The 27,563-nt window shown below is 33.4% G+C and overlaps 1 protein-coding gene and 7 non-coding genes across 9 annotated transcripts; 3 read left to right on the top strand and 5 right to left on the bottom strand.

Moving 5' to 3' along the window:
• The first annotated feature begins 5,668 nt into the window (after positions 1 to 5,668).
• On the top strand, positions 5,669 to 24,496 carry LOC119633447 (protein spaetzle 3). 2 transcript variants are annotated; one of them, XM_038027003.1, is made up of 6 exons: positions 5,669 to 7,133; positions 15,744 to 15,877; positions 20,158 to 20,282; positions 23,619 to 23,942; positions 24,018 to 24,139; positions 24,248 to 24,496. In XM_038027003.1, exons 1-6 carry the CDS (start codon positions 6,149 to 6,151, stop codon positions 24,418 to 24,420), a joined length of 1,863 nt encoding a protein of 620 aa, XP_037882931.1. In that variant the 5' UTR covers positions 5,669 to 6,148; the 3' UTR covers positions 24,421 to 24,496. The 2 variants fall into 2 exon arrangements, with proteins under 2 accessions (XP_037882931.1, XP_037882932.1); XM_038027004.1 differs by having other exon boundaries at positions 24,018 to 24,143; positions 24,248 to 24,495.
• Trnag-gcc lies at positions 16,945 to 17,015 on the bottom strand. The gene has a single exon. It is a non-coding gene; the product is annotated as a tRNA-Gly (tRNA).
• Positions 18,994 to 19,064, bottom strand: Trnag-gcc. Its single transcript has one exon. It is a non-coding gene; the product is annotated as a tRNA-Gly (tRNA).
• On the bottom strand, positions 21,345 to 21,415 carry Trnag-gcc. The gene has a single exon. It is a non-coding gene; the product is annotated as a tRNA-Gly (tRNA).
• A 123-nt stretch (positions 24,497 to 24,619) lies between the features above and the next one.
• On the top strand, positions 24,620 to 24,692 carry Trnak-uuu. The gene has a single exon. It is a non-coding gene; the product is annotated as a tRNA-Lys (tRNA).
• A 688-nt stretch (positions 24,693 to 25,380) lies between these two features.
• On the top strand, positions 25,381 to 25,451 carry Trnag-gcc. The gene has a single exon. It is a non-coding gene; the product is annotated as a tRNA-Gly (tRNA).
• Positions 25,452 to 25,775: 324 nt separating this feature from the next.
• On the bottom strand, positions 25,776 to 25,848 carry Trnak-uuu. The gene has a single exon. It is a non-coding gene; the product is annotated as a tRNA-Lys (tRNA).
• Positions 25,849 to 27,178: 1,330 nt separating this feature from the next.
• Positions 27,179 to 27,251, bottom strand: Trnav-aac. The gene has a single exon. It is a non-coding gene; the product is annotated as a tRNA-Val (tRNA).
• Between the last annotated feature and the right edge of the window lie 312 nt (positions 27,252 to 27,563).

The following is a 27,563-nucleotide window of genomic DNA, read 5'->3' as shown; positions in this document are numbered from 1 at the left end:
AGAAAATAAAAAAATATATATAAATAAATATATACAGGTAAACATTAATTACCCAACTGGTCGGTCAATCACCATATTCACGATGAAGCAAAGTTTATGCGCTTACACTCATGTTATGTATATGTATGTTATAACCAGAAGAAGAAGAAATTATATATAGAAAAGTTTAAACCCGTTATATTTTCTCGTACTTAAGGGAAATCAGTCATGTTATTTAATAGAACAATGAAACAAACAAAAGTGAAACGGCGGGCTCTGGTTTTAATCTTGCTTTTAGCATCCTCTGGATGGGGAAAGAAAAATTCCCGAAATCACGTTGCTAATAAGAAACTGCCAGTGTGATCGTCAAACCTTATCACCAGTTATTGACGTCCCTGTGTTGAAAGCTTCAACTCTTTTCAAATCTTCCTACATCTTTAAGAAGCTGGTGGTGATGGTCACCCTTTGTTATCATTTTGAGTTATGTTATTCTTACTTAAAGATATTTTCTACATATGTATGTACGTCACCTGCTCACAATTTCTCTACAGGACTTGAACTGGTCGCGCTGGCTTTTGCGAACAATGGCGTTGATAATGGAAGGAGTAGTTTTCCTTGATTCATTTCTATTCAACTAAGGAGGGTTCCCTCTCATTGATGTAACATTAAGGCAACAGGTTAATGCAATTGCCTTTTTTACCCACACATGCATGCTCTCCTTTTTCTTTTTTTGTTATTTTCTTTTTTTTTTATAACGATTATTACTAAGATATCATTCGCGCTTGATCTGTACACAAACAGTGGCAGACGGTATTGTTTCATGCATGTGCATACCGACATCTATAATTTAAGGAAGGATGACACCATCGTCCGGTGCAGGCATGGATTTATTCTTTCTTACGGGTTTGCATTCTGAAACACACGTATACGCATATACACATTGCCGCCTATAGAACACCAGCATATAAGCGGTATTTTAAGTCAATGAAAATTTAAAGATGATATAAAATCACAAATTCGTCCACGTGGTGGTCTGGCTTAAATGCCTAAACATCTAACCACTAAATAATCGCAAATTCTCGATAGTTCATCGAAAGTTTAATCGGTTGTGAGACTCAATCTGTTATAGCGCTTTGACAATGCAGAGCCAATAAATTTTACTTTCTTCAGCAATGTAATGACTAAAGTTCTCAGCCCATTAAAACTTTCCTATTAAAATCACCAATTTAGCATGCAAGGCAATCAAAACTGAAAACGGTATAACGGTAAATATTTTCTTTATGCACGTAGTGGGGCTAAAAATGCTGCCAACTTGGAACAAATGCATTTTGTACAAGGTTACCGTCCCAATTATGTGGATCTGTGGCATGCAACTGTGGGGAGTAGGGAGTAATTCTAATATTGAAATACTTCAAAAATATCAATCTGAGTCCTCACTCCTCTAATTGGTGAAGGCTGGGAGTACTTTAGTGACAACTAGTCCCGATGACCCATATTTTCCATAAAATAAAAATCGAATTCAACTTAAATTTCTTTCAAATATCTTGTCAGACTGTGTAACCAAAGTGAATCCCATAACAATATTCTTTCTGGAGTCTCAGTTCTTATTATGGATCTTCCATTTAAAACCTAATTTACCTCGTTTTAATAAATCTTTCAGATTTGTTATGATTCCTTTTCTAACACCATCCTTTTCTAAACATCATCAATGTTTTGTTATATTCTTTCCATAGGGGGACAATAGTCTTTTTTACTTTCCTGATCTTGTCATGACATTCTTCACTGCATTGTACAGTTCGCAAATAATAAGAAGAGATAAGATTTCAATTAGAATCCTAAAAGGAAGGAGGAGTGCCAAAGGATATTATAGAGCCAAAAGATTTGGCGTAAATCTTTTCTATTTATGTGCCCTGGGCTGTACACGCTATTTTCACTTTAACTTTGGTCAAAATTCTATGTTTTTTATGCTTTGCTCTAAGCCATTTTGCGAGTTACCTGAATTGGGAATTACTGCATGAATCCATGATTTTTATTGAACTGCATGCGTAGTAAGGTATTTTTAGATTAAAAAGAAACATTTTTCTTTACTCTACGCCCATACTCGTCTGTTGTGACCGGCTGCTAAACATTAGGCCGTAAAAGAAAACAATGTTTATTTTTCCTGTCGTAGTGTCTCTAATTTGGATCAATTAAGACGTTTCGTAACAGTTATCGCGCTAAATCCCTCCCACGTTAATTTTGTTATATTAGAGTAATTTTAAGTCGTTGTGATTTCTTTGCAGTGGTGCTCAGCATAGGGCCATTAATAGCGTTAACACCTTAAACGTGTTGCGATTTGAGATCTCCTTGCATTATGAGCTTATTCTTGTTTGAAATAAATGAAAAAAAAAAAATTTTTTTTTTCATTTTAATCAATTAATATGTTTACACAACAAGTAGCGTATTGCTATGCCTAAATGTTACACTCATTCATCCATTTTTAAAACGCTTCCTTAGTTATGGCGAAAAATCTTACCTTCAAAATACCAAGAAAAGTTATTAGAAAACAAAAATCCCCAAACCGCATTGGCTTAAGGTTTAACAACAAGTGTCATACGTTTTGATTAACACACTTTCAACGGTCCAGTCTGCTAGTCAACACGGATTTAAAAGACTAGTTCCTTATTCAGAAACCTTGAAACGATAAAGAAAATTCTTACCAGACTATGCCAAAGAGTGCAAAGAAAAAAACTTACTTAGCATAAGCACAAAATTTTTCTGACCTTATTTAAGAAAAAATGCTGCGTTTGCAAAAGAGAAAGAATAATCAATTTTTCATTTTATTATATCTTGCACAAGTTGTGGTACAGAGTAAAGAGTACTAAGTTTATATGGACTTTCTAATTACCGTAACATCCAGAAGGGCTTAAGGCGTACCTCTCTTTATTATGTTTTTATCATACTGACTGATTCAACATAAATCTCTGAAGCGATTTAAATTTATCTGTCCGTCTGTCCGTCTGATCTTTGTCTACATGTTCTTCCTGCGTTCACTCGCAGTTTCACAATTTTCGAAATTTTTTAACGACATGTGGGATGCTGACCCCCTTTTAGGACCACTCCCTTTCTAATACCCTATTTTCGTAAGCTTGCTACACGAAATCAAAGAAGCAATTTTTAAAATTTCGTCACAAAAATCACTGACTATTTCGGCATTCGAGATTGGTGTAAAATGATTTAGGCCACGAATAGGCCACGTTTTGGGCTTTCTCCTCTAAAATTATTCCTACGAAAAATTAGCTTTTATATGAACGGACGAAAGTCGACCCAATTTAACATAGAAATTAACCGTACGAACGTTGGGCCTAGGAGATCTATTTTTCGAACTGTTTCTCATATTATCAGGCCAAATTTTTCTTTTTGACTGCAAACTGAAGCCAAACTGTTGTTGCAGCCAAGCGTTCCTGAAGAGCGTCCCTTTTTAAGGAAGGACAACACAATTGATTTCATGGCTTTCAAAATTTCTATGGGCCTGATAGGATTGGGTTTGAAATATTTTTTATTAATATTTGCCTTTCGCACTTGCCAAGCTATTTAATGCATTTAAAATAGGTGTACTGCGATTCCACGTTGAATTTCGAGAACCGATCTTTTTAAAACATTTAAAATTTCGCCCCGCCCATAAACCAGTCAATAAACAAAAACACAAAAACTATCACAAGATAAGATTAAATTGATTTATTTATTTATGAAACGTAAATAATTTCCCTTTCCCTTATCTCACGTTATGTGGCACTTATTGCATATATTAATTGAACGTTCCTGGAAAAGAACAGTTAGGCTCTGTAAGAGATATAAAGAGAGCCGCTTAAAAACTGAAGAGATTTATTTATTATAGATATCTATGAACAGCTGTTTGTGATAAGAAGAATTAACATGACAAGGCGATTAAAGGTAAGCGAAGCGAGAAAGCCGTTAAGTATTATAAAAATCTCCAGAAAACAATCGACGAAATTGTGCGGGAACTGAGATGTTTACGTGTGTTTTAAGAGGAGATAATGAAATAAAAGTGTTGAGTATAAAAAGTTTAAAAAAAAATGTCTCTTAAGCCAAAAAGTTAAAGAAAAAAATGTCAATTTACCCGTGAGTAAGAAAACTTTTTAATTACTTGTATAACGCGTTGTACAAAATGCTTTTAGAGATTATGTGTCGGATCGATTTTCTAAAAATCAAACCCTCCATGGCCTTCATGTTTTTACAGTCGTTACCGAAGATTCTATTTCTGAGAGTAAAATTTACTTTCCTGTATATTTCTTATGTAACGACCGTCAAAGTAAAAATTGTACACTAAGGAAACGAATACTCTTTGCAATAATGCGACTTTAGCGCTTTATGTGTTTTGCTTATAAGTTTTATAGCATTCCATTCAAATATATATTAAAAAAAAAAAAAAAATTTTCCTTATTCAATAACTTTTGAATTAATTTGAGTTAATTTCAGTTAAATATTCTTATTTAATCTAAACTTACCCTTGCTAGAGAGAGAGAGAGAGAGCCTTGTAAAATTTTGAAATTCACCTTGAAAGTCAAAGAATGTAAATACAGTCTCTCTCCTATTGCAACTTCGAAACCTTAATCTCAAAATTTTTCTATTCAGCAAAGAGCTACATAGTTAAGGACGTTTCGCGGGAAGTGATATTGTTCTTCAATTTTTCTTATATCAAATGTTTATAGATGTGGATATTTATAGGCAGTAGCATTTGTGGGCATTTATCCCATCTATATCCCATTTACAGGAAATTTGTCATTTCATTATTGTTATTATAATTAATTTAGCCACAGCGACAAGATGTAAGTCTAAATTATGCCGCATTGCAGACTTCAATCAACGACCATCGGGTTGTTAGTCGACAAAATGAGCAATAGCAAGCAAGAAATAAGAATCGCGGCTAACAAGTCAATATTCGCGGGTTCAAAGCTCAGTGCGGTAGTAAGGCGTAATACTTATCGATTGGGCGCACATAAGCTGCGGTCATCTCCTTACATCTGTCGCTTTTTTCACTTCTTCTTCTTCGTGTTACACGATTAAGACACTTCCCCTCAGTGATTGGTGATTTGAAGAAAAAAAAAAATAATAATAATAGGAAATATGTTAGGCGTGCCAAACGCACTTAAGATATAATAATTAGAGCTTATTAGAAACGCAAGAAAAAATTCATTTTAAGCCAGATAAATGTTTTTTTGAGAAATATTATATCGTACGTCTTGCGTCTTGCGTCTTGCTTTTGCTTGCCTTCTCTTCTTTTTTTTGCATTCAATTATTTGCGTAAGACTGTATTCTCTTCTTCCATTTGCATTCTGCATTCTTTGCTGCGCGTGTTAGACGAACTGAATAAAATAAGTTAATAACTATAGGTAAGTTACATTTAATCGTTCTAAACTGTTATAGTTATTACTAATTGAGATTGAAAATGTTTGCTTTTTTAACAAAAATCGCTTAAATTGCATATTAGCAGCACTGCTACGATCAGCAGATATTTTCTCTTTTTTATGTCTGTTAGCGTTGAGTAGTTGCATTTTGTTTACAATTCTTATACGAATATTTTAGTATATAAAGAGAAACTTGTCCTCTTCGATACAAGTTTATGCTTCTTATTCATTTCTTAAATAGTTAAAAGAGCGAAAACACAAATAGTTTTATTTATTTGGTCAAATGCTTCATTCAATTGTTTGTCATCAAATCGTTCCGTTGCAAGCGCTTAGTTTACTGTTTTAAAGTAGTTTTAATTAAAAAGCAATTCTGCTGCTAAAAAACGAAAGAGGCGCGCGTTTTACAAGCAAATCTGTTAAAATAAACCAGAAGTGTTTCAAGTATTGGTTTTTTTTTTTTTTTTTTTTTTGCTTATTTTTGTTATTATCATCTTACGTTGTTTTCATTATCAAAGTAATTTGCATATGAGAGCCTGTTTTTGTGTTACAGTAATTAAAGAGTCTGAGAAACAAAATTGAAAAATATTGTGGAAAAATAAAATGTCTAAAGCACCGACGGTAAAATTCTTCGATATTTAAAAATTTATGCAAACGTATCGACAAAAATAAATCGAGAACAGTTAGTGCATATAAGGCGAAAGTTTATTAAGAATAGTGTAGTGTAGATCAACATAAAAAATTGTATAAGTAATTAAATTAAAATGGCTGTAACAAATTTTTCATTACCTTTTGGTAACCTATCGCCGAATTTGGCTCCTTGGAGTCCAAGTGTATCGCCTTTACATCCAGTTCATGAACAGCTAGCAGCCGGAAGCAATAATCTTTTATATTCACCGGCCGAGCATCAGCAACAAAATGAGGGTTTACCGCCACCGCCGGGATCAGATATTTATAAAAATAATCCGTACGCTCCGCCTCAACAAGTGCAAACAACAAGTTATCAATTTAGTCAGAATAATAGTAATGGGAGACGAAAGAATACTTATTTACCGCCCATACCACCACCGGGGGCGATAAATACGCAGTTTCAGCAAGTGCCACAACAACAGCAATTTCCTCATCATAGCCAACAGGTGCACTTTAGTCACATTGACTCTCAAACTCAAACGCAACAACAAACTGCTAACAAAAATGCGTTCCAAACTGGTATCGCATCTTCAGCTTCAGCTTCATATGCCAGCTCGACTACTGCGAGCAATACACGCACTTATGGTGAAGGTTCTTATTCAACTATGACTCAAAAGCAATCGCAGAATATTCATCATCGTCAACAAGAACAAAAATACTTTAATATTTTTAATACACCAAATCAGCAACAGCAACAACATCAACAACAACATCAAATACGTACATCGACGGGTAATTTAACTCCTCGGGCTCAAACAAACAGAAATTATAGTTTTGAACATGAAAAGAAAACGCCAGCTTATGATGTTTCGGCAAATGCCCCCGAACTCGAGAGTTATGTTAATAAATCGCCTAATGAAGGCTCCAAACAAAAGCCATCGTTTAACTCTGACAATGACGGCAATAAGCCTTACCCTGAGCGACCACCAGGTTTTACAAGAGTGCAAGCCGGTCAAGGTGGTCGAACACAAGTTCATGCAGTATTGGATTATGATCTGGAAGAAGGCGAAGAAGATGATTATTATGATGTTCAAGATCAAGGCGAACTAGTTAATAAAGGTGAAAGAAACAAAAACCTTAATTGAATTTTTTAATGATTAGCAAGTTTGTGCCTTAAGTCTTTTGTTCAACAGTAAAATTATGTTCGATAAATGACACGAAACGATACTGGGCGAAAAGATAAAGAAAAATATTAAATTGAAATAAGTTGACAATGGCATTCTTAAGTAATTGAAAATGAAAAGAATCTTTAAAAGCTTAATAATATTGAATGAAGCTTAATGAGCGCGTCTGAAAAGGCCATCTAAGCTATAAATTTAATATAATATAGAAAAACGCACAACAAAATTAATAAAACTACGAAAATTATAGAAGAGTTTCCTAAATAAATTTTAATATTGCGTAAGCACTCAAGTAGCGGCTTAGTGAATTGACTTTTGAAATAGCGATACTCGTACATATTCTACGTATCTTCATTTAACATAACTGTTTAAGGAAGTTTTTGCTCAATTCAATTCACGCCAAGATAAGGTCAATGATTTTAAGTCAGTTTATCGTTAAGGAAAATCTGCATTTTTATTAGAGTTAATCTCTAACGCTTACGATTAATAAAACTAACAACAACATATTGTTTATTAGTATCGTTAAAAACATTTTAATGGAATACTCTTTTTCTTTTTATTTATGCATCGTATGCGGCAGGAACTATTGATTGAGTAACGGAGAGAAAACATTTTACTTTCACTTCTTTTACTTACCACAATTGTTTTGATAGATATTGAATTTTGCGCTATTTTTATGTGCACATATCTTTTTTCATAGCTTTGCTTCATTTGTTCAAACGCAGTCCTTTGCACAAGGAAATAGTAAATATTTGAACGAAAACTTTAATAAGAACTTCTTGAATAAGTAAAGATATTCGGGTAGGCCACGTTTCATCATTAAATACCCTACAACCATTCTCTTAATGGATGGCCGGTATATGTGTAACAGATTGATGATTAGGGGGAAAGAGAAAGAAACAGGCAGTGGCCCATGATCGGTGAGTGTAAGCGTTACGCCATAATCGATTAAACACTTGTGTAGCTGCGACCGATTATGCTTAAACCGCACTGACACATGAAACTGACTTTGTAGTCAGAACACTTTTCTACTCCGTTATTCCGCAGAGGACCTAGTGAAATATGTGATGTTTATACATCCTCGGCTGTAGACACCCTTTTCGACGAAACAATAAGCCGAGTTTTAGAGAAAAAAGTTTTTTATATGTTTACTGCTTGCTTTCTATGTTCCACGTATCTTTCTATTTCCATAGGAGATGATCATCCAACGATTTTCAAAATAGAACGAAGACAGTTTAATGCTTACTATGCGTAAAACGGGAAAAGCCCTGTCACGAATTAATTAAAATGAAATTTCCCATATCTGTGTACAAGTTCCCTAAAAAAATTCATTAGCAAGTCTGGAAAAGTACTATAGACGCAGATTTCAATTATACATGAAAGTATTTAACGCTTAAAATGCATACTGGAACATTAAACAATACTCTACATATTACAATCTTTCAGTTAATAGCAATATTGTAAACGAATCGAATTGAATGGCGCATGAACGATGTTAGTAATGGTGTGAAATCGACGCGAGCACAAACTGAGACAAAGTAGACAATAACGACTATTATTATTATTATTATCCCATTTAACCGCATTAGCGAAGCCATCAATCAAAAGAGTACTATCGGAACAAAAGTATCCATTACGTACGTATGTACAGACATTTAGTTCTAGTGATTATAATGAACTCATTATTTATAAAAAAAAAAAAAAAAGATTCTCTTGGTTATATTGTGCTGGATAATAGCAAAGCTGTTGTCGATATATATTAAAAAGAAAAAAAAAAAGAATGAAAAACAAACACAACTAACAGCAAACAAATGTCGGATATCAATGGGGATCATGAGATCATACATCAAATAAAGATCGCAATACGTTAATTGTAATGCATTTTTTTTTAGAAACTGTCACATATTTTTCTGTTTTCTTTTAAGATTCATCACTCTACAATGATGAGCTTGAAATAAAAACAAAGAAATGAAAAGGAAAAAGAAAAAGAAAGCAACTCATACTTTAATCAAAGTTCAACTAAAGATTGCACATGATCCGTTGAAGATTGATATTCGATTGAATATTTTTTTATTATGTAAAAAACTAGAATTTTATTTCTTTCTTCTTTCTTTCTCATTCCTTAAATTATATTAAGTATTACATATTTATTCCTATCTATAAAGCCACAGGTCAAGGTGTATGGCCAGGATTTTAGGTATCAAAAAATGTCCAGGAAAAGTATATCGTACAAATGTAATTGAACAAGAAGACCGCTCAATGAGTAATAACAGTAATCGGCAAATGCGGGCAACGGAAGAAGTTCACCTCTTTGAGAATTTTTTTTCTAATAGTTTACTACTTTACTTATTGATTACCTGAAAGAAATGTTTTTTTTCGAAATTTTTCGTTTCTGGCTAAGCGCTCAAGAAGCCGCATCCCCTGAAAGGTTTGCCGACTACATCTCATCCAAGTCCTCCTATACAAGAACAGATATTTTTTAGAAAGTATTTGTATTCATTTGAAAGCATTTCCGAACAAAAATATTTTACTCAATGGACCGAATGCTTTTAAGGGTTCTGCCAAGGCATTAAAATTAAAAGCTTCAGATGAGATTCTTCTTGCAGGTTATGAGTTTTTCATACTTAGCGCCCTTGGCTTAAGAGACATTAAAAAAAAAAACGGAATGTTGACCGTAGGCGGGGCTGATTTTTCCATTTTTTTTTTTTTTGAAAATGTTTATCTCGCTGATATTAATGAGTAATGAGTAAAAAGCCCAGAAACCCGAACTATTGCCAATTTAAGTAGTACTGCACCGGCGCCCAATGATTTTGTCAAATTGGAAGTTGGCACAGATCGACAGGCGGACTTCTGGAAAGACGAACGAACGTACAGACGGGCAGCATTAGCTCATTTTAGCTTTAAATACCTATGAAAGATGTTCGTACTTTATGGGGTTGCTGAAGTTTCCCTTTGTATGTTGCAAAAGTTTCCACGTAACGTAGACGTGAACGTAAACGTAAAACTTGCCCTGATAAAACATTTTCAAAAATCGAACTTTTTTCCATTCATTTAAATGATCCCGCAATTGTGGGCTTTGAAAAACTTTGAATGGTCGAAATATATGATTTTTCAAACATAATTGTAGGGCATTATATCGGCCCTTGGAACTTTAAATGCATTACTCACAAGCAGCATTACCGAAACATTTTTCATTTATTCATCCAAATTTTTTACAATATTTTCAAGTGAAATAAGTTAATGGAAACGTTTTTTATTAACAACGGAATGCTTTTTTGGACAAAAACTACAGTTTTTCATTCAAATACACGTCAACCGCGCAAATATCTATATTTTTAACATCCTCTACGTGTTTTACTAGACGTACATAGGTATATGAAATGAATGGTTTTTTTTTCTTCAAGTTCGCATTTGGATTAGCTGTTTTGATTGCCGCAGAGCGCTTTGGTAGTTTGTAGTGCATGTCTTCTTCTTTAATAGAGTGCATTTCAAGTATAAGAAAAATGTCTGTGAGCTTTGGAAAAGGACCGTCTCGTAGAGTTTCCATGATCAATTGTCTATTTATAGGTCTGTAGGGTATTGAGAAGCTGTCCAATCCATCTTTATTGTTATCAATATTATTTGTTGTAATTGTAAATTGTGCACATCAAGAGATATATAATTTTGGTTAAGATATAATTTACCAAAATGCAGTCTTTGCTTGTGACGCTTTTACGTAAAGTAGAGCGCTGGCTGGCTGAAGTATTCTTTAGATTCATGCATAAACATATTTTAATGGAATAATGAAGTTAAGCTGTAAGCTTAGAAATATGAAAAGAAAAAATTTAATTTGAAAACTCAGCTGAAAAATGAAAGGTCTCGATTGCCTTGAATCGTTCCGCTGAATAACTGAGAAGTCAGTTTTGTCGCATATAAATAAAAATAAAGAATAAGATAAACAAAGTGTCTGCATATTCGTATGTAAACGTTTATGTCGTAAATACAGGCAAGCAGTCTGACTGTTTGTCTATTTAATGTACAATTACACGTCACTGTATAAAAAATGTACATAAAATCAGCTCAGCTCAGCTCAGCTCAGCTCAGCCCAGTTCAGTTCTTATGTTAAACGGCGAAAATGTTTTGCTTGCTTTCGTCATAAAATGTGTGGTGTATGTGCATGCCCTGTTAACATGATCATAACTTTAGGGGATATATAAATAATACGTTGTTGTTGTTGTTTTTTTTTAAATAAAATTTACTTACCTTTGGCTTAAGCACGCGTTTTGCATTAACCTGGAAAAAAAGACCTAGAAAATAATACAAACATGATTAATACTTACTTGTAAGTAGTAGCGCTTTCGAAAAATTAAAGTTTAAATCATTGCGTTTGCTTTTCACAACAAACAGAAGCGCAAAAAATGGTTTTTGCTTTTCAATATTGGAACAAATTATTTAACAGCTGCCGTGATATGACGATGTTGAGACAATGTTTGTTTTTTGTTTTTTTAAAAAAACAAATTTATTACTTGTGTTTAGAAAAGAGCGTCATTGCTTGCATACACTTTTTTATCCACCTGTCGTTGCTTGCTGCGGGAATTAACAAAATCACAATGATTTTGAAATCAAAGATCATAGTTAGAGTTGTTCTTAATGAATCTCCAGAATCAAACCCGCTTCTGACAGTTAACCAATAGTATTTATTACTATTACCAGTTTTCTAGACCCAACATATAAACTCTAGGATGAGCACTAGCAACTCAGAGCCTTCGCCTTCTTCTTTTTTTAAGGTAGTTTAGAGGGTTTGCTTAGCAATTTTTAAAGTCAAATATTTCATTGATCAAAATTTTAGTAGGGTTAGATGCGCCGAAAACTAATTTCCGACTACTAGAGAGGTTTTAGGATTGACAAAGCGTTGCAATGGTGTGTTCAAGTGGAACGTTTTGATTTAAAAATTGTCTTTTTATCACGTGATCAGTCTTGATCAAAAAAGATATATTTCGCTTAGGTTTAAAATCCATCGAATTTGTGTAATGAACAGCGATGATTTTGTTTGCGAGACGAGCGCCAAAGATACGTTGCAAACTTTTGCTTTAAAAACCTTTAAGTAAATCGTATTTCAGACTCGCATCTAATTAATTGGCTTGAGACTAAAGATTTTCGTCTACACTACAGTATACGATGCGACGTATCTGTTAGATGTAAGTGTCTTTCCCGTTGTATCGTCTTTTCCGTTGGTGGGAATATTGAAACATTTGCAATTTTTTTTTATTAAAATGTTATCATAATAAAATGTATATACGTACATATATGCAAACATATATAAACGCTCGCATACATATACAATTTTATTTTCTTTAATAATAGCAGTACTTTTAATTAAACCGGCTTTAATTCTGAACATTTTTTCTATTAGTCATAACTGTAAAATTTATATGATTCACAGGCTTTTCAATAGTTATCATATGTGTGCCTGAGCACTAATTAAACAAACAAATAAAAGATAAAATTTTAAAAAAAATTCGAAAAAAGATTAGTAAAAAATAGAAAAAATAAATAAATTACTTGTTAGTGAACGAATTATTAGAAATGAGAAAGAAGTGAAGGAAAAATGTCGTGTCGATTGTCCTAATAGATGATTTTAGGGTCTCATCATGTTAGTGATCGAGTAAAACAAAGAGCGTATAAAAGGTGACAGAGCCGATTGATAAATAAAAAAGCAAATGAAAACATTACAGTCGGCCAAGGCCTGCCCGCAAATATCCCACACCAATTTGCTTAATGCGCTTCTACATCCATCTAACAATTATCAATAGCGTTTATCCTTGGGCTAAAACACTTCAGTGCACCAAATTTCATCGACATCAGCACAAAAAGCAAGCAAGCGGTGTATAAAAGGTCTCTATATCTATATTAAGTCCGCTTAGATGACGCAGATATATGCACAAACCTAATTTACTCTACATCGAAAGTAAGGTGGGTTATAAGAGGCATCTCGATATTTTCGGAGTAATTCGAAAGTAGGCGCGACTCGAAAATAAATTGATCAATAGTAAAGGTATTTGTCATTGAGAGTAACTGCAACGCCATTTCCATGTTCAAAAATGACCTATTCAGTCCGCAAACCACACCCGAAAGTTATTTTTTGTAAAAGTCCTTCAGGAGCATCAGAGGTTTTTCCTTTACACCAAATCCAATAGACTTCAGTTATAAAGTTATTTAATTAAACATGAGCCTCATCCCATATATCCACAACGTAATGGTGGATTCATTGTTTTCGCTATAAGTGTTAACAATTTGTGCACCTTGGCAAGATCCAAGCAATATATTGAAAAAAAAAAATTTTAATTCAAATCTCCCCAGAAGAACGGGTGACCCTGGCCATGTTCTTAATCGGCGAAAACTTGTTAGTCGATGCATTTGTATACCTTTGCTTGTTCTAGCTGTTGCAAGAAACATTCGCTACCGCCATCTGTTTGTAAAGAAAGGATAGGATAGGATAGGATTTACGGGTTTGTTCAAATATTTGGTGATAAATTATTTGCGATAAAATCTCTCAAGAACAAAAATTGATATGTTATTCAATGGCATGCATTCTTAGAAATATCAACAAAGAATCACAATTAGAAATACAAAAACAATGGTCTCTGAAGAGAAAAAGATCAACTAAGGAAGAAAATTATAGTCGATTGTAACCGAATCTCTTAAACTCAATCCTTTTTTTTTACTGTGGAAGGAATGTTTGCAAGCGACGTTACAGTCGGTAGATGCAGACGTACGGGGAGGATATGCCTAGAGTATATATTATATACCTTAAGGAATTTGTGGAGCTTCCCATTGCGGATGTCACAAACGTTTTGAGACAAAATGTATGTATCTGGTTTATATGGTTGCTCAAAAGCATTGTGCGAAAAATTAAATGTAACAATATATTGAGGTGTTGCAAAATGCATTTACATATATATACTTTGCCTGTGAACGTGGTCACATACTAAACTTTTTAAAATTTAATTGTTAAGCGTTATTGTGTAATAACGAATCATGAGCACGTGCAATATTTTCGCGTGTAGTGCACAACGATCACGGTATGCTGAATTTCTTATCCAGTGTGCAACGAAAGGAGCGGAAAGTGACTCCGTACTAATTCATTAATATCCAACCGTGTTTGTACGTGAGTGTGCTTTTAAAATTCTTAATATCGTTGAAATTGGAGTAGAAAGTTAAAGTATGTCCCTCTGTCTGTGCATAAGACATTGTGAAAATCGCTCACCGTCGAATAGAATATTGTGTCCTAGTAAAACAATTTCTAAGCATCTGTTCGTACATCCATGCGTTAAGCTATGAAAATACTAACAATATTTGTCCGGTTGTTCGTGTCTATGCTTTTAAAATTCTAAATATCATCAAAATGAGGAATGGAACGTTGAAGCCTGGCAAACGCGTTTATTAATGTCCCTCCGTCCGTTGGAATAAAAACTTGTGGCACCTCTAATAGACACGTTTTTGAATTAAGTTTACAAAGTTTACAAACTTTTGAAAATGTGCTTGATTTGGCACAACACGTTACAAGGTTTGGAAAAAAGCGAAATTTTTTATATTACATAATAATAATGCAATTTGCGTGTTCTTAACGAAAGAAACTTCAAAAATTTCTTATATCTCCTTTTTTTTTATTTTTATTTTTCCCCCTCTTATTTAATGACAAGAGTGTTTGTAACGTATTCAAAATTACTGTAAAACGAATATATTTTTCTTGCTATGTTGAGTATACTTTGTTGATGAGTTAAATAATTACAAAAAAAAAATTACTTTTTTTTCTACAAAAATAAATAAAATTAAAAAAAAAAGAAGAAAAATTGGAACAAGTTTTTCAAGTAAAGGGCTGGTCCTGCATAACAAATGACAAGAAATCATAAAAAGTGAAAGCTGACTTTTTTATGCCAAACGAACGAAGCTAAAAAAAAGCTGACATAGTTATTGGAGAAGATTCCACACTTAAATTTAGAGTATTTCGATCAATTTAAATAAAGAAGTTAAGGAAAATAAAAATAAGAGGCGTAGTATGGCAGCATGCACGCTGTTACATTTGGTTATGATTATAAATATTTCTCTACTAAGGTGAATTTACGCAAAATTAAAAACAAAATAATACTAAATTTGAAGATAAAAGGACCCTTGGTATACCTTAGAAGAGTCAATACGGAGATATTAAATTTTTTTTTTACGCTAGAGTTTATTAGTCAGCTTACTTCACGCATTCAACATATGCAGATGTCTAATGCCAGATGTTATGGAAAGCGTTTACGTTATGCAAATCACTTTACCAGGCGCTCATAGCGGGTTATTGCCACCCGCTAAACTCTTCTACGTTTCTTAACAACATTAAGTGCAGTAGTTATTGGAGGTGTCGTCGAGCTAACAAATAATTGTCATATTTTACAACTTAAATGCAAATTTCCACGAACGGGCTCCCGTCTATTTTGCGTGGGGTGGGATGTGGCAGTCAATGCTTCCGTTTGTGCAACAATCTAATAAAAAATAATATTTATTTCTTTTTCATATCGTTACATAGATGGTGCCAAGAAGTCGTCTATGCCGACGGTGACTCCCATACAAGGACCCATACTATTGAAAAACAACACTGTGCCAGTTGTACCGTTGTATTCGTATCCCACCTTAAACAACGGCACTTTAGTCCAAATACCAGTAAGTAGTTTCAAAGTAACTTTAAAACAAATATAAATATTATAGTCGGGTAAAGCTAAGTATATGATACCCTACGCCACTCCATCTGATAGAATTCTTCCATTTTTTTCCGTGATAAAATACTAAAAATTGTACTTGTCTAGTATGCAAAGGCTTGCTTTCCATGAGTACGCTTATACGGTGTGGGGTCTAAACGTGAGACCTACTTAGTCCAAACATGGTAAAGGTAGTTTCTTTGTCAGGTTACAATTACGAAGCAATTTTGATAACGATATATTAAAAAACATACCTTTTTGTCACATAAAGATTCACTTTCCATCAGAACTTTTTTAGAGGGTTGGGTACAAGAAGCACACTTAGATGATTCAAAGTTGGTACAATTGATTTTGATGTCTGACTATTATCATAGAAAGTTTTCACGCGAAAGCTTACCTTTCGTAGGAACGATTACGTAAGAAGGGTTCAGTGTAGGTCTTAATTCGAAAATTTCAATTTGCTTTCATACAAAAATTTTTTTCCAAAAAGTGTTATATGGAGAGTGGTTGTAAAAATGCGCCGATGCAACCCGTCGCTAGGATCAAAAGAAATCAGTGTCGCCAAAATATTTCTTCAAAATATTTCATAAATTGCTACCTGTGTGATGAACGCAGAAATATAGACGCCAGTTGGGCAGAGAGACAGATATGCTTAAATCGATTCAGGAATTAATATAATAAAAGGCCCTTCTGGGTGTTACATACATCCCCAAAAATTTAACACGCTCTATACTAAAAGTAGTGTGAGCCATAATTAATATTTAAAAAAGAATTGTAGCAACCGCGAAGAAAAACGTAAATAAGTGTAATATCGATGATCGATCAATTTGGATAATGCGTTTGAAAATTAGGAACTGAGATTTGCGTAGAATAGTTTTTAATCCAATTAAGTTCTTGCTTTTGGCTTTGTCGTCCTTATCATTGCAGGAGGAATTTGGCAATGCCTTTACTTTTTGGAAAACATGTTTGATCAAAATTTTACAAAAATAATAAAAATGATTTATTAACTAATAGATCAAGAAAAAAGTCCGTTGCATCGGCCGGGAATCGAACCCGGGCCGCCCGCGTGGCAGGCGAGCATTCTACCACTGAACCACCGATGCCATGTGAATCTGCTTAATAGAACCAGTACATAAAGTTAACAGATATAAATTTGTTAATAAATTCTCTGCGGAGGAAAGAAAAAACGCTACATTTTGTCGGTAACTTTAAACATATATTATACTGCAACAATGCATGGTGATATCCTACGTCACTTTGCTTATTTGTTTCACTTTTAATTATTATTATTATTTATAATATTAATATTAATATCTGAACAGTCGTTTGCAGTGTCCGCTACGGGGAAGTATATTTCCGATTAGCCCGCCTTAAGCAAGAAGGCAGAACACAGTTGGAGTTAGGGAATCCGCTAATGGGTATAAAATATTTTTGGCATTTGCAGCATTTCCCAAAATAAAAACGAAAAAATAGAAATATAAAATTTTGAATAGACATTTTTCTTAACTGCGATGTTTGTGTGACCATTTCCAACAATTCTCACTATTAAATCTTCCATTAGTTTTTAAATAGGAATAGCAAATACCTAGACTGGCTTGAGATTGATTTTATTTACATACCCTAAAATAAATATAGTGGATCGCATAACGTAGAGTTTTTATTTTTTCTTAACAGTATAATCAGTCGGGTATCAAATTAAAGAGACTAGATATAGAGAGAAGACCGTATTTTGCCCATAAGTTATAACAGATATACGACATAAATTTCCACTTTTATTCGACACAAATAGAAAAAGTTACCCATGCCCTCGCAATATTATAGCGTATGGAAATTTAACTTTATTTTTATTCTTTTAATGAAAGATTTTGATGCAGACAAATATATATTCTTTTTATGTGTTTGAAATCAGTGAGTTAATCACGTATGAAAAATTTAACTCCCGCTTTCGTTTTCAGCTGCTTTTGCTTAACAGTTGAATGTTAACGGTTGAAAGTGAAAGCTGGCTTTTAGTTGCGTAAGTGCGCCTACTGGATTCAAACAGTTGTTGCACTGGTTGAAAATTTTAATACATGGTGGAGGTGTAGCACTTCAAATAAAACCATTTTCTTAGTCATAATTCACTTCAAAATATGCACAAAAAAAAAAATTGTTTAATTGATTTACTTAAGAAAGAAGTAAGCATCAAAGAATAGCAAGCAGGAAGAATAACATGAGTTTTAAATTTAAATTAAGCGTTAAAATTCAAATGTGGACTCATTTTTTACTACTCATGTTTAACGTTCTCTGTATTCTACCTCGTGAATGCTGCAATGATGTTCGATACTAAGCATGGTAGTAAATAGCGAGTTCGTTATTTTTTTTTTTTAATGTAGGATCTTATGAGTATAATAAGACACCCAACTTTGCACCGACTCCCCGAGAATGGAAATATCTTTACAAACGTTCGACAATTAAACCAACAAGCGTCTTCAATGTTGTTAAGCAATATATTGTTTTTGCTAGGCAGATATAAAAAAAATTATTTTCGATTTACATCGTTTTTCCCAGTTTCGTTTTTGCTTTCTCATAATTACTACGAAGAAGATTTGTTTAAATTCGTTTCAATAACTGAACGCTTGCTTCTGACATAAGCGAAATGTGTATAGCGTCAAAGTATTGTAGTTAACTAACAAAATGCCTGTCAATTGTAGGTGAAAGATTAAGAGAAAGAGAGAGAGACAACTTCGCTATTTTTGAATTTTTGCCTTTTAGTGGTTAACCTATACATTTTAGCTTCAGCTTATTTGAATTTTTGAGCTTAATGTACTGAGAATAGAGAGTAAAATGTTAGGAATTTGTCGCTGTACAAAACCTTTTCACGCCATAACAGACAACAACAAGGTGAAGTAAGATCAGCACAGTAAATCTGAACAACGGACATGGCGTAATATCGTTTATTGGCCGGTTGTTTTGATTGGTAAACTTTGCTAAAAAAGTTCGTTTTCTTTCTGAAATTTATATACATAAATTTATTATAATTTCATTTAATTGCATAAATTTAATTAGGATTTAAAAAAAAATTATCTGCCGTAGCAAAAATCCTGCATCGGCCGGGAATCGAACCCGGGCCGCCCGCGTGGCAGGCGAGCATTCTACCACTGAACCACCGATGCCACAATAATAATGGTTGACTTCTCCAGCCAGTCTATAATCACAACGTTTTCGGTTCAGATTTAATTTGGTTTTTTTTCCATTTTTCTTATCGTTTATATTTCAAAGCAGCAATCAGTTTATTATATACAATGAAAGGTCATTCTGAATCATCCTATTATATCATATCATATTTTTCTTCAAAATACGTATGCAAGTAAGTCAGAGCGATATTAACAGAGAAAAAGTATAAAAAATCATTGAAAAGTTTCTTATAAAATATTCTATTTTGTTACTGCTCTAATTAGTGAAAACAGAGAGATGAATAAACGAGAAAGTTATAGTGAAATGATATTTGATCAAACAGAGATCATTACTTGTGCAATGTTTAAAGCGTGAAGAGAAAATGATATTACCACAGAATGTTTAAAATCGATACTTGGTAGAATAAATTAGTAAACTATAAATTCTGGTGTTTGTTTTATTCGAGAATGTCGGGAAGAGAGAGCATGATAATTAAATAAATTTAATTAAAAAGCTGATAAAGTAACACTAGAACTAATAAATACCGCTATTTTTTCAACAAAGTCATTCTTTACTCCTTTGCACTTTGCATTTGTTTTTTTTTTTTGCATGTAAAATGTTATTTTTAAGAAAAAAAAAGTTTAATAAATTTACATACAATAATTGCAACGTCGAGTCTAGTTGTCCCAAATGTGGTTAGGTAGAATTTTGTGGTGGTGTATTGGTGAGGCCATTTAAAAAAGACCACATGTACGCTTCAAAAAACATGCATGACTTTAGGTCCATCAAATTATGCAATTTTGATTATCAAGGGAGCTAGCGGATTCCAAGAGGACCATTTTGCTAGCAATGCTTTGAAGATAAAACACCTTACCTTCCCTTACTCACTGTGCATAGGAGAGGAAAGGGTTAATAGTGTTCTTTTTTCTCAAGTAACTGCTTTTCTGTGGCCATATGCAATGCAATGCGTACTGTTTATTATTAGGCTTGTCATTTCAAGTACAAAAGCATCGTCTAGACAATGGTTATCTTCTTCAACGTTGCTTTGCTAGAAAAATATATTTAATCTTTTTTTAATTCTTTTTCTGGCAGATATGGTGGACCGCCTTATCAGTGGCGTTGGGCTTAGATGTACGAGGCGATGTTATCAAAGGTGTGCCATGTATAAAACGTTATCATCAGTTATTCTGTCCAACTGCTGGCAACAGTTATCCAATGTAAGTTCAACGGCAATGTTGTGAATGTAAATAAGTTTTGAATAGAACTAAATTATCAAAATTAGTATACTTAAAATACCTCAAAGTCGCTATTAGGACAAAAAAACAGTATTAACTATTAAACTTTTAATCCTTTATAAAATTTCAGCGAGCTAGGGAAAATCTGTAGCACCAATCAAATTTAATTAAAGTATTGTAATCGAAGAATACTTTGTTAATTGCGAGTGTATGCGTTGGCTTAGGCATGGTTAAATCAATTCGGAATGTCATGTTGATAATGTCATATATACATTGTGAGGCCTTACATGAAATTAATAATTGTCGCAAATAGGAACCAGAACTTAAAATACCTATTCTTTGATATAAAAGTTGTTTATGTGAAGCGTTTTTTACAGCCCGGGTAGCTCAGTCGGTACCCATCGATTAAATAATCCAAGGGTCCAGGGTTCAAGTCCCTGCTCGGGCGCTATGTGAGTGGGTTTTGACTCATGTTTTTGCTGATCCGCGCAACGAGCAAAATACGTTAATACGATTTTCACTGCACTACTCTTTTGCCCCCAACTATATTTGTTTTTGTCAAAAAATTGCTTTCCACAAATCAATGCAAGTTTAAAATATATCAAAAAATGAATTTTCTAATTAGAAAGCAAGTTTACCTCAGGCATTGTATATTTAGTTATTCTAAAGGAGAATTTCAATGCTTCCATACTATTTGCACACAGGATTTGTCAATTGCTTCGCGCTTTTATTTGAATATATAAAAAAAAGTTCGAAACCGAAACGAACTTTGCTTTCATGCTAATGATATTATTAACGCTAATGAAATTAGATATTTTAATATACGCATATAAAATAAATTGCAAAGTTGCCAGTTTTCATTGCATTAGTCATCGTATTTTCTAAGCATATAATTGAAAAAACGGTACTAAGATTTTTATCACAGCAAATACTGTTTTTATCTAAAAATGTGTAGACAGAAAAACAAGATAATTGTTTTTAATTTTTTTCTCCAGCCCATCTATCTCTTCACGGGTTTGAACTTGCAATTTATTATAAAAAGTTTGCATCGGCCGGGAATCGAACCCGGGCCGCCCGCGTGGCAGGCGAGCATTCTACCACTGAACCACCGATGCCTGTACGCAGACGTCTAAAAATTTCGATTTGTTATTTTTATATCCTTCTTTATAAAAGTCGACTTTACGTTATATATTCAAGCTTAACAGAATAAATATTATTATATTATTATTAGTTGTATATTTAACGGTTCAAGCTAGTGTTGTTTGCTGAGTGAATGATATTTCTAGTCATTTGTAGATGGTATTTTGATCATAATTTATGTAAGTGTGGTTAGTGGCCGTTTGTAGATGGTATTAGTGTGGTTAGTAGTCATTTGTAGATGATATATTGATCATAATTCATGCAAAAATTGTTGAGTTTCTTTGCTTAACTATGTAAAAGAAAAAAACCGCTAACCGATTTCAGAGAGAAATCAAAACAAATCAAAGCATTTTACAAGTTTGTTTGACAGGTAAGAGTCGTTTGGTTTGGATAACAGGGTGGGTCGAGGCAGTCGAATTTGAGTTCTCGCCATTTTGCCAACAATGAACGTTGATACAATGGTCCCGCTGCGAATGAACATATGCATGTAGCTTTTGACGTGAAAATAGTGAATACGCTGATAACTTCACTTACCTATTCGAAAATCACTAATCGGCTATCGAGAACGATTTTCAGTGAGTTGACGTTTCCTCGTCTAAGCATCTCTTTCGAAGGCATTCATTATTTACAGTCTCTAGTGCATCATTCACGCCATCTTTGTTAAAAAATGAATGAACTAAGTAATTAAAAAAAGAAATGTCTGTCTATTTTTGCAGCTTACTGAAATATTAAAGTATTAAGTAATGATAAACAAGTCACAAAGCTGTAATTTTCTTTAAGAATATACTTTATAATTTTGATGACATTACTTAAACCATTCGAGCTGGTTTTTATAAACTTTGTTGACGTTTGTGTTACATGCCTCAGATGAATTTTGGTTTTATTAAGAGCTTTTATGTGTCGGTTTTTGTTCCATCTGCGCTTTTTTTGAAAACCGATCTTGAGTATACCTGTTTACATTTCGTATATATTTGATCATTCTCAAGGACATGGAATGCATGGAAAGCTCATTGAATTAAAGTCACTATTTGAATTGAATCCTTTAATGTCCGCGTCACTAGCGGCGTTTATTCGTCCAATGTGTTTCGTGTGTTGGATATATTGAACACCACAGAACATTTCTGTTGGGTTTTGCAGTGTCCCAAAGGTTCATATTTCCCTCTCTTTAATGAATTTTTACGTTCCTTTTATGTTGTAAGGTAAAACGGTCCTTTTAAGGCTTTACGTATTTATTTAATTACTTTTGAGATGAATTTGATGCCACTAAATTGATATTTTTAAATTAACGTAGAAGTTATCTAAATTTCTTATAGAGATCTATTTACAAAGTATTTACAGAAACCCATATATACGATGCTTTTTCTATTCTTTCTGCTTACATAATCTTTTCCAAACATCTTACCGGTACTTCACATCATTCTTTCTTCCGTTATATATACTTCTGATTGTTGGTAATCTCTTTGTTCGACGAAGCGTCATGAATTTGGTTTTACCATCCATACTCAAATCATAAAATGTGGGATTTTCATAACAACACTGGAGGCTTTCTATATTGTAAATATTGTAATCCAAGTAGTTGATGCTGATATTTTCTCTTCAACGTTGAAGAGGTTATTCTTAAGTGCGGATTCTCCCACAGGCACACGGCGCCATTAGAAATAGCTCGTTAGGATTACTTGAAATATAATTGTATAGGGGCGAGTTACATTTCTCACTATGAGTTGAATTATTGCTCTTTGCATTATTTACCATCGATTAATTAGATACAAATTGCTCTTCTTTTTTCTTATACCGATCAACTTGAAATTATATTTTTTTAAAATATGATCAACCAAGTCATGTCCCTTACGGGTGCAACATGGTAAGCACCCAAAATATGTGGGGAAAGGGCAGAAAATTAATACAATTGAAATATTTTTCTGCAAGGTATGAACCATTACTATGCTATTTATTCTCCCGCGATTAATTGTTTTTATGTTAAGTATTAAGATATCGCAATTAAATGATGGTGCCCTTAATATCATGCAAATTATAGAATACAAGCTGAGAAGTTTATTCCCCCATGTTATCAACAGGAGCAATTTTAACGCCAAATTTTTTATTTTTACTTGTTTTATTTATCTGATGAAGACAAATAACTTGTATTATTTTGGTTGTAATTCCATCTTTTCCTTGTAGAGACAAAATTGAACGTTTTATTGATGAGAATAAAGCTTTAATGCGCCGAATGTACGGTGACTTTGAAATGAATATGGATAATGGTGGACCTAAGCAACAAGCTAAAAAGCGTAAAAAACGTTTCATAGACGAACCGGACATATTTATACCTCCAGGTGTGCTTCCTTCAGTGATAACAGAAAACGATCGGTTAGACGCACATGCGGAAGAAACTGGTGAGAGCTACTTCGGCAAGCTTAGAAATAAAAGGCAAAACAATCAGGCTGGTAGCCGTAATGCTAAGCAAACTAATTCGAATGGTTCAAGATCGTCGGGTTCGGGAAGGTCAGATATGTGGAAATACCTCAGATTTATGCAAAATTTTTTTATATTGTTTACATATGCTTTTTTCAAATACAGATTAGATGCCTGCGAATCAAAAATTGAGATAGTTACTCCTTACTGGGCATCAAACTCAGCTGGAAAAATTAGAGCCATAGTTAATACACAACATTTTGAACAAGCCATACACCAAGAAATATGTTCGTAAGTTTATTTCCTTTGTACATACTAACTCGTTTAAACCGTTCGCCTAAAATTAATACATTATTTTCATAATTTTACTGTCTTGACCATCGTAAAATTTTTAGCAAAGCTCAAACTCCACGCTGCCAGGATGACTGCGGTTGTGAGCAAAAATACAAATGGCATCGTTTGTTGGCGTATGATCCTGACAACGACTGCAAAGGTATTTTCATGGATTGGTTTCTGTTTCCCTCATGTTGCGTGTGCCGCTGTAATCCTTGAATTTAAAAGTCACTGATTTAGATTTTCCTTAAAACAATGCTCCCAAAAAACTATAGCGTATACTTTAATTTCTTTTAGTATTAAAATATCATTTTCACTAAAGTTTAGTTACAAATTGTCATGACCATTTTAAATTAATCTTATATATATTTAAATAAATATATCAAAAAAAAGACGAATTTTCAATAACATAGATAAGAGACGGCGCCTACGTGGCCCGGGTAGCTCAGTCGGAAGAGCCTTGGACTTTTAATCCAAGGGTCCAGGGTTCAAGTCCCTGCTTGGGCGTCACTTACAAATTTTTTATGAAGGCGTTAGCAGGGTAATAAATGTGACTAGATCACCTCACCACTTTCAGCAAATTTCCGTTTAAATATCGGCAGCCAGCAAAACTAAGCATAGTAATTTTTAATCCATATAATCCAAAGAATGTAAAAAGATGAAAATCGTTATATATATATTTTTATTCAAAATTTAACACACATCAATTCATTTAAAATGAAGTTAATACCGCAAGAACCGGAACAGATCTGGAAATTTGCCTGCACTCATCAGCTTCTGAACAAAATGTGTGCTCGAAAAGACAAACGTTCTACCGATGCAAGAGCGCTGAGAAAATATTTTATTTTTTTTGACATCGATTTATTTTCCTAAAAACACTTAAACCTCTAAAATTGTAGCGCCAAACTATGCTATTTCTTTTACAAAAATTTCATTTTACGAAGATTGAATCATTGACTATTTATACAAATAAATTGCGTACACAATAAAACTAAAAATATAAGTAGTTTAAGGCAATTAAAGTTTTAAATCATAAAGTTAATCGTAATTTCAACACAGCAGTTGGATATTTTGGGGAAATTTGTTAAAGTAATTCGTAAATAAAATGTGTACGTTATTTCAATATCTCTTTATTATTATTTAATAAATCATATTACTATTCCATTTAAAAGTAGTGTAAGCCAGTATTTGTCAGGCATCGGTGGTTCAGTGGTAGAATGCTCGCCTGCCACGCGGGCGGCCCGGGTTCGATTCCCGGCCGATGCATCCGTCGTTTTTTAAAAAAAAACATATATTTTATATTTAAGTATGTAAATTTATAAGTTAATACAAGCGATGTTTTTGTCGCTCTCTATTTTGAATTGGCAGTGCAAATGCAATTCAAAAATGTATATAGTTGTGACGCCAAACTTTTGCTAATTGTAAAGAAATCTCCGTTCGTAGATGTGTTTTATTTATAAAGCCTATATCGTTTTTGAGGAATTATTTAGCGATCACAATTCTGTATAGAGTACGACAAAAATACTTCAACGTATTTTTGAACTTAGTTTTATAATATAAAAAAAATCACAACAATAAGTATTGCCGCGCCGCCCGAGCAGGGACTTGAACCCTGGACCCTTGGATTAAAAGTCCAATGCTCTACCGACTGAGCTACCCGGGCTACATAAAGGAATGTTTAAAGGACGTACATATATCAAGTTGTAACACGCGGTATTCAATTCTAAGTATTATATATATAATACAACTTCCCTAACGAAAAATAAATGCACTAATTATTATTGTGGTGGTTGCCTTCACTAATTGAAGTCTAGCCAAACACACCGACGACATCCTATAAAGTACCAAATAACAGCGAAGTATTTTAAATAAGTTCTACTTTTGGCTTAGGTTGAATAAATAAGTTGTACTTCTCGCTTAGGCTGAATAAATCAGTTTCTCTTTTGACTTAGTTCGAATACAATAAGTAGTTGTTTAGAAAGTGATGGGACTGAAATTAAACTGTACTTAGCCAAGCGCTGATATTCCATTGGAAATTTATATCTTTGGTTAATTTTTCTATCCGAATATTTCAAGTTTAAGGGTTGCGATGATTACAAAGACATACAAACAACAAAAATTTCGAAATTCATTCAAAAAAGATCAGCTAGCAAAAGAGACTTAACCTGGATTTCAGTGGAATGTTACATGATTTCTTTAATGGTTATAATGATTTATTGCCAAAACGCGTTGTATTCGTCAACGATGCTTTCTATCGCATCATGGACGACCATTTGAGAATTTTGCGATATTTTCGTTTGAACATTGCTAAGTGTCTGCCTCGTTGTACGAACGAATTTCAAATCTTCATTAAACATTTCCTGCATATTGATAATACTAAATTCTGACTCAGAATTAAAATGGTTCATTAGTATATAATTTTGTAAATGAAATATTTGTATCGATTTTCATTGCTTCCATATTTGATTTGCTAGGATAAATGGATAATACTTTGCTGTTTCTTAATCTTTCCTTTGACGTGAATTTCAACATTCAGCATATTTTTATGGATTTACTACGTAACAACCAAATATTGGCTTTTAACTTCGCATATTTTCATCCTCTGAACTTATTAATCTATTGTCAACGATTTATTGCCAACTGATATACATTACTTTACCATTTATATGAAATGGCTATTCAGGTTTCTCCTTGAAGGTAACATGTTGTTAGTGTAACCATGCTCATGTGAAGCCCTTAGTGAAGCGCGATATTTACTTTTCCTTAGTTAAATTATATAATTATTTTTTTAAGCAGCATATGATGTAAATAAGTATCACTCAGAAACTATGTATGGTGAACTTCTTTTTTGTTCCATTATTTATTCAATGTCTAATAATGCTTCATAATAATTAAAATAGTAATTTGAGTCAGGTTTTTAATTAAAGTCAAAAGTAAAAAAATTTAGTGATGATCAATAAAAATCGGCCCACTTCACCTGACACCATCCACAATGTTTCCGCCCGGTCTCGAACCGGGGACCTTCCGCGTGTTAGGCGGATGTGATAACCACTACACCACGGAAACCTGCTTGTTGAGCATATGTAAATTATATACTTATTTTACAAAGTTTTAATTAAATCAAAAGTTAAGAAGGATTAAATACCATATGCTAACAAAACAGGAACAACAAATCTGTTAAATCATGGAATGCAGCTACCGCCTAATTCCGCTCCACAAAAAAGTGCCGACTAATAATTCTGTCATCGTCTGTGGGGTGTTCTTGCGCGCAGATTTTCCTACAGCCTCGAAATGGTTTTTAACATAGATGTCACGTTTAAGAAGTTATACGCGTTTTAATACCCCACATCACTTGTGGTACAAGGTGTATTAACTTGC

This window comes from Glossina fuscipes, unplaced genomic scaffold, assembly GCF_014805625.2.
Source record: "Glossina fuscipes isolate IAEA_lab_2018 unplaced genomic scaffold, Yale_Gfus_2 2, whole genome shotgun sequence".
Taxonomy (NCBI): Eukaryota; Metazoa; Arthropoda; class Insecta; order Diptera; family Glossinidae; genus Glossina; species Glossina fuscipes.
Note: the sequence above shows the minus strand (reverse complement) of the source record. Positions and strands in the feature narration are given on the sequence as shown.